A 15,736-nucleotide genomic window follows, 5' to 3' on the forward strand; every position below is an offset into this window, starting at 1 on the left:
AGAACAAATACAACTCTCCTGAAGTTACACTGTTGATGCAATTAATAAGAATTTGGTATGACGGTTTTGGCCTTTTTGACAGTGTAAGAGATTACACTCTCCTAGAAAAAAACAGCGCAACTTAACATCACAAGTTATGCTAAATGTGATGCAGAGTTCTGTTGTGGGAACACTGAAACAAGAGCCTGACATTCAGGAGGCCAGGCTTACCAAACCTACACTCAGCTTGGCTACCTATATGTCAATTCTGTATTTCAATTATTCAGGCTGAACACCATCACAAAATGATAAAGAAATTAAGAAGCTATTATCCAAGACACTGAAAGTTCTCAAAGGCAACTAAAAAAAGTACATCTTACACCAAGCACAATATCATCAGTACAAAGACAGAAAGCTCATGAAACTTTTTTGATCTTGCTGTGAGGCCAGACTATGGAAACTGTCAGACTATGGAGACAATTTCTTAGCGCTACCCTCATGTGAAGAAAGCCAGCAACACTGGACGTGTGTTTCAGTTGAATCAGTGTTGGTTAATGGGCACCTTACATTTAGTCAGTCCTATTCACAGTGATTTAGTTACCTAATGACCTCTTGCATTGAGGAGTAGCAGCAAAGCTGTTCTGCATCTGTGAACAGACCACAAGATGGGGACCAGTGCCCTCCAAGAAGGCTGACAGAATCCAAACAATAAGTGTCATCAAAGCAAAAAGCTGGACCCAGTTACTGAGCTACCTTGAACTAGCAACACTGATTTAGTGGATGTGTCCTTTCAAATACCTCTCCAAACCAGCTTGTTTCCCCCTAAGAATAAATGAATCCTTAAGCTTGTACCTCAATTCTGACTTAAGCTAGGAGACTGTGGAGAGATGAAGAATCATCTCAAGGAAGACGGTGAACAGCTGTCTTAAAAGAAAAAAAACACCACCAAAAAACAATCAAAAAACCCCATGAAACTACCTGGAAAAAGATGACACCGAGACATCAAGAGAGGAAGAAAATGGTTTCCAGAGATGTGTTCACTTGCACTGAAGATCACAGCATCAAAGAGAACCCTAGTTTCAGTGGGTTACTACACAGCTGAAGTTTTCAAATTCTACCTGCTCATCCGACTTGCAAACATGAGGCAAAAACTCACCTTCCATTGGCTAGTTTATCAGAGGTTTTTAATTTGGTTTTCTTTTGTCAGGGCACAGGTGTAAGTGTCCCTAGTGAACAATAGGAGCTGTGTCTTTGCACACTGTCCGCTAAGTTTCTGATATATCTGTATAATTCCCACATACTGTATTTCATGTTGTGAATCACACTTAGGATACTTTATATCATCATTATTTTCCTCAAATAATGATTCCTCCACTAAAAGCTGTGTGGGTAAGCAGGCTGAGATGAGAAAAAGGCTAAAAATTTAGCAAAGGATTTGGATGAAAGACTTCATGTCTCACCCTATTAAATCAAAATAAAAAGCCCCAATCCACAATTGTATTCTTTGGTTTGGATGGAGAGGCTGGAGGTATTTCATGAGAAGGAAAAACAGAGGAGTAGCTCAAGACCAGGCTTGTGGTAGGGGAGAGAGGACTTCTTCCTGTAACAGGTTATTTTCTGGTTCAACAATTCAGGTTCATTTGTAATATGAATGAATGCTCTCTTGGATTAAAAGAAAAACAGAAGACCGAAATTAACTCCTGTATTGGTCTTGTAGCTAAGCTGCACAGGTTCAGTACCTTCAGGTCTAAAGATCAGCAGTGGCCAAGCAAGGCTGACTAGGCATATAATGTTCTCTGTTCTGAATTTTACATGACTAAGTGCATCCCAACTACCATCCCACTGTTACACTGCAAAATACTTCCCAGATATATAGCAGACTGCCAAATACCAAGAAATTCATGTTCTGGCAATACCGAATTCCACTCGAGTCACCTTCTCATCGTGAGTGGTGAGAGTGAACTGTCAGCATCCTGGTTCCATTCACCCACATATTTACAGTACGATCCCCAGTGTCTTAACAACTCTTCTAAGACCATCTGCTGCCCAGTGTCATTAACAACTAAACTCCCCCTCAGCAAATGCTAGTAAAATTTGGCAGCCCAATGCCTTTGCATTCTCCTGTGAAGCTTCAGTCACATCATGAAGCCCCATTCATATTAAGCCTCACTCCACAAGACCAGGAACGGCTTCCTTCCCCTTGTTCAATACTGGAAATTGCATACAGTGATTTACTATGACAGCTATAGACTTCACCTTGGTTTCAACAGCTTGGCTGAGAGCAAAAGAGAGGGTCTGCAGGCTGCACACCAAGAAATAAGAGGGCTTTGTTCATGCTCCTGGAAATAAGGATTGGCAGCTTGTTATACTTCAAAGCTTTTAAAAACAAATATGCTCTTTTTTGCCCTGAAGTTAGTGGCAATTCTTTAGGAACTAAAATATATTCTTATCAGAGCAGCCTTTCACCCAAGGCAAGTTATTAAATTTTATTCCTACATAAGCAGCAGCTGTTCAAAAGTTCTGATATGATTTCCAAAACATACACAAGAAGAATTAAACGCTACTATTCAATGCCTATATATAACTCCACACCTAAGTATTCTGGATCTGGACCTTAGTTCTCTCTCCACATCAAGAACCAGAAGCCAACACTAGACATCTGTCTTTACTAGAGGTCTGATGTTGCCCTCTGTTGAAGGACAGATACTGGGTTAGATGGACCCTTTATCCAAGAGAGCTATCATGCAGAGAAACATGCTAAGAACATTTAAATCAGTTGAAGCAGCTTGGATTTACAAGTGTCTCATGTAATTCTTTCTCATGAAACAGCAAGTCAAGTGGTTCTCATACCACTACTTAGCACTGACACCTAGATCCAGCTCCTTTTGTGCACTCAATCTCTGACAAAGGAGGAAGAACACAGAAAAGGGAAGAGGAGAAAAGGAGGTGCATTTTTTCCCTCCAGTTCCACTCTGCCACTCTTTAGTCCTTCATCCAGGTTTCCAATACAATTTCTTTTGTGGTGGCAGGGCCCTTCATACAGCTGAGAACGCACAGGCTTTCTGGTAAGTGTCTATTTGTGCAAATTATTTCCAGGATTATTTCTCTTAAAGCTTCTGTGAAGCACTGGAAAACAACAGGAATCCTCACAACTTTAGAAGTAAACAAATTCAGGTGTTTGCAAGATTAAGTCTCCATTTTCTTTTCATCTTTTAGATTAAATCTAGTCTGTTTTTTTGTATTTAGTAGGTACCGACATGAAATCAAACATTTCTAAAGAAACTCTTAATAAAAAAAAAGACCCATATAAAAATTTCCTTTACAAGTTAAAACTAAAATAAAAAACATTTTAGACAAGGAAGCTCAGATGAAAAGTGTGACAAGAGTCAATAAACCACCCAACTGGACAAGTGAAATGATTTTGTAAAAATGTAAGTCTCCATGAGAGGAACACATGGTATGTAAATGGAGATAAACATTTCAATTCATGTATACCTTAACAATGAATGTTCAAAATAAACATTTTCCCACTGCTGCTTGGAAAACCGTATGTATAACACCTGCCTATTCATACAACTGTGCACAAGTAAGCTTACAATCTCCTCAATAAATATGATTCAAAGGCTACAGAAAACCTCCCATTTAATTCAATGGGTTTTGAATCAGACATCAAGTGAAATAAGAATTTTAATTATTTAAAACATGATTAGTTCCTTTGGCATTCGTATCTTTAGAAACTTTAAGCTGCAGAATCCCTGTTTTTTTCAGAACGTTTCTTTAGTTAATGAAGTAATTTCGCAGTACCTAGGAACATGACGTCCAGTAGTACTCTAAACCTTTACAGGTTCTAAGGGAATATTTATCCAGAAGAGATATTAAAATAGCACTTCTTGTCAGAGAAGAGATTTATAAGACTATGCCAGTTTCTCATTAAACTGTTCCACTTAAAAGCTGGTCAAGAGTCATACAGAGTAAGGAGAACTCAATACGGACCTTTGAGAGTGCTATCAGTCCGCTGTAGATCCCAGGTAAGGTTTTCTTGCCAAGAGCAAGAACCTACTTCTTAAGCCTAAAGTAAAACCTGTGGGCTATAACAATATAATAAACCCAGTTCTGCAGACTGTTGCTAATCCAGTTAGTGTCAACAGGAACTTTTCATGAGTAAGGATCCCTTAGAGTAAAGGTCATAAAGACATGAAATGTTACTCACATTTCATGGGGGAGGAAGAATTTAGAATACTACACATATAATGCATTCTGTGCATCCAATATAACTGTACTCATAGAGCTGGAGTCATGTTTAGATTAATTTGACAAGGGTTCTGCTATACTGAGAGAGAAGCAATCAGCTTCACCAAAATGAAAGAGGAATTGGCAGAGGGAGAACACAACAGTTTTCATTTTAAATATTCATAGGCATGCTGATATCATACTTGGCAGTTAACTGGAGAGAATCCTTATCCCAAGCGAAGCATACAGTACTTAATTTACACATTATGTAGTTCAAATTTCCCCTTTTGCCCTCCCTCCACTCTCTTCCGAAGATGGATACTAGCATTTCTCACACTGAAAACATTAAAAACAAACTTGTCTCCTTAATCTTCAGCTCTTTCCAGAAACCAGCAGAGTTCGTGTTTGCAATTATGCACAGAAGCACTGCAGTTATGAAAATGTTCTTACGAACATGTTTAAATCATACTATAGCTCACTGATGTGCTACTGTGCTAACAAAACAATTTATCAATAAACAGTTTTAATTTAGAAGCCAGAGTCTAAGCAGAAGTGCTGTGAGCACAAGAAAGGCTGAGAAGAGACTGGGAATCAAGTGACATCTAGTGAAGACAAAGGACAAATCTGTTCTTCTCTGAGAAGAAAGCTTAAGATACACTTCAGAGTTTGGAGAGAAATACTAGAAACCAGGGACTGAGGTTAGGAAGGGATTACTAGGTTGAAAATAAGTCACCTAACAGCAAAGAACTGAAACCACACCAAAACTGCCTACAAAAATCTAATGTTTGTTAGCTTTTTTACAGCAGTAAGGAACAGTACTGTTCAAGTGAGGATGAGTATCAAAATGTAGATATAAACATGCTCCTTCATTTCTACAAATAATTTGGAAGAAAAGAGTATTAGCCAAGCTTTTTGAATTAGTGTGACATGCAAGTACTGTAGTGGACCACAGCATCTTCAGTTTCACTAATTGTTTTGTGAGGAGTGCACAGTTCAGCCAAGTTGCTTTGCTATCTTACTTTTATGTCAGGAGAAAAAAAGTATGTGGTACACCACGCAAAAAGTTGAAGAACACAGGCTACATCCCCTTGTTATAAGTCAGATCATCTGTATGTGTTCATATTTCAACAGCAGGGAATGGTTAAGAAAAATAACTGCTGCAGGACTAAAGAACATTAGCTAATAGTGTTAAATTGAGATTTATTATTAGGCTTCCACCAAATGCAATTACAAATGGTCTCACTAAATCTCAGTGAGTCTCCTTCAGGTGTTTAAGTTGTTTAAGCATGATCTTTTCAGAGTTTCACATTACTGCATAGTAGCTGGCTTCAGTTAAACCAGCTGAAGTTCGGCATGTTCACCTTCCCCTCCCTCAATATTCTCTTTACTTCAGTCTATTTAACATGCTTTCTGCAGTTTACAAGAGGGACTAACCAAGATGCCCTGAACACCAGGTCTTGAGCAGATACTATAGGTTACACCTCGCAGATCAAGGTCACTCAGCCTCTTACTTAGGAATACTGATCTACTCATGTGCTTAGCAGTCCTTGTTTACAAAATCCTGCTTTCGCTGTGAGTATCTAACAAATAGTCCATAATTTCAGTTTGCTTTATTGGACAGTATTAGTAGTTTACACTTTTTATACCACTGAAATGTTTTTAAGAACTCCCGTAGGACTGTTTTTCACTGCTACTTGGATCAACCAACTCTTCCCTCATTAGCATCACAGACTGCCATGCTGACGCTGTTGGTCAGAGACACCAGTCTGTCCTCTAAATGCACACAGAGGAAGAGGCTGCAGTAAAAAACCTCACTGCTCAAAAGCAAAGTCAGCCCATGCGTTTACACTTTTTCTTATTCCAGCCCTCAGAGCTGGGAATGAACTAAACTCCCTCCTAGTTTGGGCTCACTGCACCCAGTACTTAAAGCCACTTCTATGAGTCTGTATGATACAGAGTTCCTCCCTGCGCCTCTACATTAGCTGATCCCAGGCTTCAGATGACTATACATTTCATTTCAGCTACGGCAGATATTCGTCCTAGACAAGAGAAACCACATTACCACAAATTGCCCACCCTCAGATAAAGATCAAGAAATTATTTCACCCTACAGTATTTTTGACACAGGGCACCAATGGAAAGAGTAAGAGGCCAGATGGGTGAGTGGTCTGAAAGGAAATGGTGTGTCATTATCCACTTCACACAAGCACACCTGATTACTAGAAGAACAAAAAGAACACATAGAAAATAGAGGACAAATCCAAGTATACAAAACGAAATCCAGTTTCCCCTCAATCTAGACCAAATCTACCTTCTCACCTCTGTCCTTCAATATTAGCAACAAAAAAATTCCACTTGGCTTGTTAGACAGTAAATTATTTGAGATGATACAAAATTAAGCTCTTTAATGAAGTGAGTTCACTTATGCAACATTCACTAGCTTTGAAAATGCCAACTTCAAAATAGTCTGTATCTGGCAAGAGGTTTTCCAACAATTTTACATTACAACCTGTACATACACATGGGGAAAGATCATTTATATGGGGCTTTCACAAAAAAATTAGTTCTTTTAAGCCACTGGGAGATAAATGAAGACACAATAAATTTGTACTAAAACATGTCAGAAAACATTGAGACTTACCAAAAAAGAGTTAATATGTTTGCAGATGCCTTTTAGTAAGAGAAGAACAACAGCTTCTGAAGAACTATGTTAAAGACAAGTGATTTGTGTCTAGTGCTGTATTTAGTATGTACGCTTATTTATGATGCAAAATGGACTTCGTTGCCATACAGCACAAACTTTGACAATTTAATTTATGCATAAATTGGGGTAGTTTCAGCACGCACTCTTTATACCATTACGGCACAAAACTCTTTCATAAATTATTCTGCTTCATTCTCCCAAAGCTTTTTAAAACCAAAATTTATATTATTAAAAGCTAAAATGCTCTACAATCTGTACCTGCTCAGAACCAAAGGTTTGGGGTTTTTTTCAGGGAGAAAAGAAAAAAGCTAACAAGGTATTTAATCTAAACATTTGTGCAGAACTCAGATGTCACAAATTTAGTAAGGCATACATATAGGGATCTCCTTTTCCCTCCTTCTCATATCCCTCTGTGCACTGCATTCATAGAGATTTCCCTTTAGAGATGCCTGCACCAGAAATGGGAAGTAAAACCAAATCAAAATACATCACAAAAATGAAAGGCTTACAATTAATTTAAAGGACCACTCCCAAGCACAGCTTAGAGGCCACTGTCAGGCAGAAGTCTTGTGCTTTAGACACAAACCTAGTTCCACTACGCAGATAGCTTACTTGCAACATTTTGGGGTATATCATGTCAGTACTACAGTGTGGAAATGACTTACCAGAAGGAAGAATCAAAGTAAAGGAGAATACAAGAAGCAACAAAGAGTAAAGAGTATATGGGCATCTAGTTCCCTCCAGAAGTCAGCAAGTTTGCTATATAAATAACCTGATACCAGGCAAAATGCAAAGTGCCAGACAATACCAGTGGGAGACACCATAACACATTTCAGCAGTCTGCAGAAGACAAAGCAGCTAGACTGGGAAGGAATTCAGGACAGACAGATGCAGTGTGGCTAACTGTCTTTGGACTACTTCCAATACATCTAGGCATACACTACAGCCAGAAAGGTGACTTATAAAGGAGATGGCCTAATGCAAGGATGACATCAAGGGAACTTAGCAGCGTATTAAATAAGATCAAGGACACCCTCAAGAGGGTTAGCAACGATGAAAGGAGAAGCTTCTGTGCTCGTCATGCACAGAGAGCAAAACAATTTGGAAGGAGACAGTAGAGCACAGCAGCAGTAAGCTGTCTGAGCAGCAAAAAATGGAGAAAAGTTTTGAACTGGGTAGTTGCTCTGCTGGAAGAAGGCAAAATGCACAAGGATGATAAAGGGTGACCACGTGGCTGTCAAACGCACGTGATGAATGAGACAGCTATTCTGACAGGATCATAAAGTTAACTCAGAAACAAAATTCAGGTGCAGAAATGGGAACCAGCAGCAAAAAGCTAATGGATCACCTCACAAAAAGGAAAGGGCTAAAGATGAGGAAAGGATTACATTTGAGGATCAAGGAAGCAGCAGTGGAAGGAGCAGAGGACAGTAAGGGACAGCAGCTCAGAGGAAAGGGAGAAGAAGACAGACAATATGACATCAGGTAATACAGGGGAGGTTTCAGAAAAAAAAAAAAAGTTGTTCCCAATCTCTTGTCATTCAGACATTTGATAATATTGGGCAAGGAATCAGAGCACGAGAGCAAAAGGATAGAAAAATTATCAGGAGCGAGCTATGAATAGCAGACAACTTTTGAGGACATTTAAAGGCAGCACAAGAATATGGTGAAGCTGGTGAGCACAGGATCACCTGAGGTTAAGGAGACTGAAGAGAATAGCAAAACTAAGCTGCTGTTCACTACTACCTACCAGGCAGACTGAATTGTTACCAGGAGCATAAGCGTCTTCCCACGAAAGAAACTGCTAAAGATACTTAAACAGTGACCTCTAATGGACAAATCATATAATACCAGTACTTCCACTGACGGCAGAAACACTCATGGACTCCAGGTACGGCCGGATAATGACACAAAAGCTATCATCTCTGAACAAATTCTCCAAACGATTACAGCCTCAATTAATCTATCAGGTAGGTAAGTCAAATAACTGTTACAGTAGTTACAAGCCATCAAGAAATTACAGTATATCGCAAAAATAAGTGAAAATAAAACATGTCAAGTTGGCAGCACAAGAGTTGCACACATACTGATGACCAGCACTCGTACCTGTTGTCAATGCTGAAGTAACCTTTAACATCCCAGCCTGCTTTCCAGTCACGTCTTCCCCTCTGTGCACTCCTGGGTGGGACTACAGTTAACCTGAGCTTCTGAAAGCTCTTCAGGCACACTTCCTATTCACGATGTAGTACATGGATTTTAATCGTTAAACCTCATCAGCATACCAAGTAAGGATATTAAGTGTGACTATATTAGAATGTGAAATTTTGTATACACCTTAAGTAGCTGGAGAATACCTTGAGTTAGCCTAGATATCTAAAGTCTAGAAGTTTCAGCGCTACTTCATACTTCAGGGCAAAACAGTTCACAAAAGATGCTCTGCAAGGAAAAAAAAAGTCAGGTAAGGCATAAGCCATAATATATATGCTCAGTCTTAGATGTTTCCTTCAAAAAAGGACGTTTCTCTATTGCTAATTCTAGTCCAATTATTGCTCACTTACAAATCTAGTGGCATAACAGAACCAAGAGGTGAAGCCTAATCTACCCTGCTGACTTCAGTTTGAGCCTGCAAAGGTACCTTTTTTCAAGTCAAAGGCAGCTATTTGGTGTTCTAGTGCAACCCATTTTTAAAACAGCTAAGCCCTCAAGACAATGTGATACACAAACCTTATTCCCAGGTGGATACCCCCACCCCCCCTCACTCATCTATTTTACACTCTCTCCCAGAGCTCCAAACCATTCTGCTTGAAAAGACATGGGGCAAGTCCCAAAGTAGAAAAGACAGCCAAGCTTGGCGATATGCCTTTCCTCTCCCTGAACATACCAGTATTCTGCAATTCCCAAAAACTGTCCCCCAGAACTGTTATGAAACCACAAACTCTAGCCGAAGAGGTTTGAATGAAGTAGGACAAAGTTTGATTTCAAGAACTTCTACAACAAATTCCTTAACACAAAACTTCAGAAGCCTCATGACACTCCAAACCGTTGGAAACCAAACACAGCAGAACATGCAACTGGTACAGCCACCCCAGCATCAACCACGGAGCCGGAACCTAAGAAGAAACATGCTGGCTGGCCCTGCAAAACATGCAGATCCCTACCAACATCCTAAGTTCACTTTCACCCTGCACAGGCGTGTCAGGAAGAACAAGTGGCCAAGACTGTTGCGGACTTCAAGAGAAGCTAAGTTCCACTTGAACTTGGGTGAAGCAGTCCTAAGTAGAAGTGCACAAAACAGTAGAATGGATACCCACAAAAATTATTACTGTTGCACCGAAGATGCAGAAACAATATTTGTGACTGACCGAAGTGATCAAGCACGGTTTCTACAGAAGTTATGTCCTGTGGCTCCAACTCCCTCCATACCCCTCCAGCACAGCTACCCTAATTCCCTTCCACTATTCATGTCCTATTAATGATCCCACTGAGCAGGAGGTGAATGCCACCTGTATGTCCCCCAGCTCCCATCAAATGGCATGGAACAAAGACAACTTGGTCACATCTACCCAAATTAATCCACCACACTGAAGGCCAGATCTCTATCATTCAACCACTCATTTCCACAAATTTGATGAACATTTGTCAGGACTTCTATGCCATTTATTTTGATGTTAGCCAATGGGTTCAAAAGACACCTGGGTCAGGATCAGACAACCTATGCAGGCTAATAGCATAAGCATGACTGTCTAATTTTGCTTCTCATTAAATCACTAAATGATGGAACAAAAAAGTCCCAGTACAATATGTAGAGACACTGGCCCATATGTCTACATTAAGTTAAGAAAAACACAAATACTCACTTTCTCCCTCTGCTTTCAACTGGGTTGTCACAGGAGACCCCGAAGTGGAACCATCCCAGGTTTGTCACTTACGCAGCAACCAGCTCAACAAGACTGCAGAATCGCAGCTATTTAGCTTCCCCTAGAGTTTTGCCTCTGATTTTGAAGCACAAAAAGTTCTCATCAAGCAGCAAAGGACAGACTCAACTGTTTCAGAAGCTACCTGGAGCAGAAGCAGCCAGTTCAAGACTCCTCCATTAGCACAGCACTAGACAGCTGAAAAAATCCAGCCTAATATTCTCCAGAAAAAAAATCAATGTGGATTTGAGTACTTCTGATAATGAATGATTTACAGACATGTAAATGCACAAGCACCAGCAGTATGAATGGCATACGAGAAATATTAACAAAAACCATGCCACAAAAATATTCTAAGCAGTACGATGGATTTAATAGTGCTGTCCTCATACTTGCTAATGAAACTTCACTTACTTTTAATAGAGTTTGCTGGCAAAAATATGAACTATGGTTACACAAAAATATGCATATCCAGTTTTTACATGTATTTATTGTTCCAGATAGACATATTTACTCTAAACAGCAGAAAAAAACAGCAAGCAGAACACTCATTTAAATGCCATAAAACTAGTAGAAGATGCTAATATGACCTTAGTGTAGCATGTCAAGTGTCACTGCCACCACTTTCCTAGTCATTTTAAGAACAATCTGCTAGGACAATTAATTACATACCTTAAAAGATTAGGTCAACAGTGTCAAATATGAGAATATGAACCTGAAATTTAGCCTTTTAAAAATGTGTGCTGTCTATTTAAATGTCTACATCAATTTGTGAAAGAACAGTTAAGTTTCAGACTTGATGAGTTACTTCTCAGGAGAAGCAGCGGTTTTACCTTCCCATAAAAGAAACCCAAACATAGCAATTAGAAAGGCTGACAGAATCCCTTGGCTGAGAGAACACATATACTTGCAGCCTGCTGATTTAAGGGCTACTTTAGAAGAAAGCAGTAATTAGAGGTTGAGATTTAATATAACACAATTTTAGAGTAGTGGCAATCCTTAAACTGGTATTTTGAAAACTGAAACTGCTTTAAACAAATGGTGTAGTCTGGATTTTTCTTGAATAGTTAAACATCCTTCTTGGAAACCTCTTATTACCATATCTTTTTCCTCCCCCAGTCAGGTCTACAGCTAAGACTCATAGCTAGGACATAGGTTACTTACCTAGCTTTTAATTCTGGTGCTCATGCTCAAGTATGTCACCCTCCCCAGGCTCAGTTCTCAGACAGCCAAGTTTACTGTGATTCAAGTCTCCCTGCAGGAGTTTCTCTTCCTCAGAGCAAGGCAGATATCTGCTGCCGGCCCAGTCAGTTGTGTGTTCAGCTGAACTCACCCTTTAGCTACATGTAAGATTCATAAGGTGTCACATGGAAGAGATTATTAAGTCCTTGGAAGTCTCTTAGCTTTCAAAAGTCGTAGGATTCTTACAAACCCCAGAGAAAGAATAGTCAAGTTTTCCAAGAGTAACGCTTACAACTCGTTTCATCCTTGTGCCAGGTAAGCAGTCATTCAGACAGAAGATACCAGAGCAGATAATTGGCACCAGAGAGAAGTTCTGCCTGGCAGCACTAGGCACCCAACTTTGGATGAGTCATCTGACCTTGTCACAGAGGCAATAGAGGTGTGCAGAACGAACTGCTATCTCAAGGTGCCCGCAACCCTCCAAAAGCTGCAGAGAAAGCTGAAGTGGCTGGATACATTTAACTGCCCAGCTTTTAGGCAGCTCAGGTTCAGAGACAGGCAACTCCTTGTAGTGACCTGAAGGAACACAAAAGCCACCAGCTGGGTGGCCCTGTAGCCCAACTCCATCAGTGGCTGATAACAGATGCCAGACAGCAATATGCCCAAAGCAAGTTTACCATAATGCTTTCCCAAAACATACCAGCTATTCATAACTTCATGACCTTCCTAACTAGAGGTAGAGCTGCGTGCTTAATAGCAATGCTTACAATTTTCCCTTCCTGAATTTGCCCATGAATTTACCCGTTGGTCATCATTTACATGTTAGATGGCTGGAAATTGCTGGTTATATTTATAAATAAATTGAGTCTTCTTTGAAAACTACTATAAGGACAAAAACAAGTAGCAAGATGCCAGTCTAGAGGACACTCTACAATCAGAAGCAGGGCCTAGAATAACTAATTCGTACTTCTCACAGCCATTCACATAGTGCCCATATTTTTATCTATTTCCTACTACTACTTCAAATGCTTTAAGCTACTACGCATTAATACCCAATAAACTGCATCCAGAGAAGTGTTTATGTGGTAGAATCTAAGAATATTTTCTTTTTTCCCTCATACTTAATCCTCTGCAAATGCTCAAAGCCTTAAAGCAAGATTTTTGCATTAATACATATGTTTTAAGTAACACATAATATCTTACAGCTCATGCAGCAAATAGTTTAGAATTCAATAGGTTTTTGTTCATTTTTTAACCGTAGTCTCAATTTGTAAAGCTTTTCTTGGGTATAGCCTGGTACATGCTACAGCACCTGCACAGTCATACCCCCAGCACCCCCCCCCCTTTGGTGGTTCCATTTCCCTCCCCATTTCATGCACTCTTAAAAAATTCAGTTCTAAAACAGAAGGACTGTTTGAGATAGAAATCCACTGGCACGTGCAGAGAGCAGACAAGGACAAGCAGAACATCAGCAAAACCAATACTTCTCTTCAGAAGATGCACAGTAACAGGGATCAGACTAAACTCACTGCTTTTATTTCAACAAGCAAGAAGCAGGAGTGTTTCCACAAGACACTGATGGGTAAGCCTGAAGCATTCTCCTACAAAGAAATAATTTCTTTTGCCTTGCAAAAGCCAGTCTGATATTGCCTCCACTAAAGTAAGTCTCACATTTATGCTGCTCTCATGACATGCTATTCACCAACACCTCACTTGAGGGCTTCTTTACTATGGGAAGTAGGATGCACAAGGTGACAGCTGAAGGTGGTGTGTGCAGTACAGGCAAGACACAATTTATACTCAAAGGTTTTTTTGAGAAGTAGACTGCTTGACTTTCATGCCTGAAGCTCACATTCAGTTGGCCTTGCTCACATATGTTTGGTTATAGATATAATGCAGTTGAGTTGTAATTTATTTTCACCTGCTTCAGTCAAATTAGTTATCCATCTACTAAAATGCAAACTGTATCATTTCTGATACAGTTAAAAAAAAAAATTAAAAGTCCTCACCTAAATATAAGGACTTCAGAGCTGTGGTAGGGAATGGATTTTTGGCTGAACTAGTAATAAGACTGAGAATTACAGATCTTCCAGTATGTGGCAGATTTGTATTGAAGTTGGAAAGGCATGTTGAACACGGCTGCTAAACCACATCCTCAATCTCTTTATTTTTAATAGAGTGCTTCACCAAGAAGCACTCTTAACAGTGACATTGTGGTCTATTAAAAAAAAAAAAAAAATCAAACTAGCAGTGTCAGGTTTTCAATATTGCTCAACTGCGTGTAATGAAGTCCGAAAACAGGAATATACTTACTTGTAAGCTTGTTGTGACTCAGAACCAGCTGTGTGATATGAGACAATGTAACTGCAAATGAAGAGAGAAAGAAGTTAGTTTACGGGCACGGCAACTCAGAGCTCGTATCTATTGCAGCTAAAAAACAGAGGCAAGTTATTCTCTCCGCTCCAGTAACTCCAGATTCACATGCACTGTCACAAAACACAAGACAAGCTCAAGACTTAAGGACATATCCAGCCACTCCTCTGCCCCTGTACTTCACATTTCTGTTACCGCATCAAACACAACATAAGCAGCAAGTACTGGTGCCTCCCAGCAGAGGTCTGGCTCTGGGCACACATAAACACCTTTCTCATTTCCACTCTTTGAATCCTTCCCAAGGAAAACCCGATAAGTACTCCAACATTTATCCCAATAAGAACACAGGCCACATGAGGAAGTATATTTCCACATGTTCCCAGTTCATTATCTTCAAGTCACTGCCAGATTTAAGTCCTAAGTACCAATAGCTGCCTTTACAACCTTGCACCTATAAAGCACAGTAGCAGATTAGCATCATTTTTGTGTGGCAAATGGCCAGCTGACAACATGCAATATTTACTCAAATTAATTGAACGATCTGATTGATCAAAGCCCCTCAGATTCCACCTTATTGAACAAACGAGCATGGGGCACGAAGCAGCTACAGAGACCAGCACTCCCCCTACACTTCATCATCCTTTACATTTCTTCTTGCCTACTTCCACCCTCCACACCACTACTGCTTTCCGTAGAAGCTCCATAGCCTACAACTGATAACACTATCTGATCATAAAAATATGCTAAAATAGTCAGAGAAGAAACTCACACCTTGAAGTAGTTCTCAAACATTTTCCTCCTCCCTGTAAAAAGTTTGATATACTTTATTGAACTAGAAAAATTGAGATATTTTCCTCCCCTACACTTTTTTACTTACTTCCAGTATAGCCTCTTCAAAACAGCTCTAGAAACTACCTGGCTGCCTCTCCTAGGCAGCTGGGAAATTTTCCTGCCTGGAGGACAGCTGATAGTGGTACATCTCTCATCCTTCAGAGCTTTCCTCAAGCAACAAACATCACTAACATTAGCCCAGAGATAGCCCACAGGGGTCTTGCTGCCTCAGGGAACGAAGATATCCTGGTGAGCGTGTGTGAAAACTGGCCATGCTAATCAATACTTACTAAATTGCAAGTTGGAGCAAACAGCTTGGAGAGCTTTTACTTACTGATATAGCAACCTGTTTCAGCTAACCCTTGAAAGCTCATGACTTACCACGGGCAAATATAACCTGTTAGCAGAACAAAAGCAGTCACTCAAAGGCAGAAAAAGATTGGAAAGTTCGGCATGAAAAAAAAAGCATCACTACAGTTCCCTGTGCGATTGCAGGTTGTGGAGGAAGGAAAGGCAGGGAGGA

At 39.9% G+C, this 15,736-nt stretch overlaps 1 protein-coding gene across 2 annotated transcripts in view; it reads right to left on the reverse strand.

Moving 5' to 3' along the window:
• Positions 1-15,736, reverse strand: part of RSU1 (Ras suppressor protein 1) — a 110,699-nt gene that overhangs the window by 86,016 nt on the left and 8,947 nt on the right. For both annotated transcript variants that reach the window (XM_072854388.1, XM_072854387.1), the window contains exon 3: positions 14,323-14,373. In XM_072854388.1, coding sequence (XP_072710489.1) covers positions 14,323-14,373 — 51 coding nt within the window. The remainder of the gene's footprint in view (positions 1-14,322; positions 14,374-15,736) is intronic.

The sequence above is a fragment of the Ciconia boyciana genome, chromosome 2 (assembly GCF_034638445.1).
Source record: "Ciconia boyciana chromosome 2, ASM3463844v1, whole genome shotgun sequence".
Lineage (NCBI taxonomy): Eukaryota > Metazoa > Chordata > Aves > Ciconiiformes > Ciconiidae > Ciconia > Ciconia boyciana.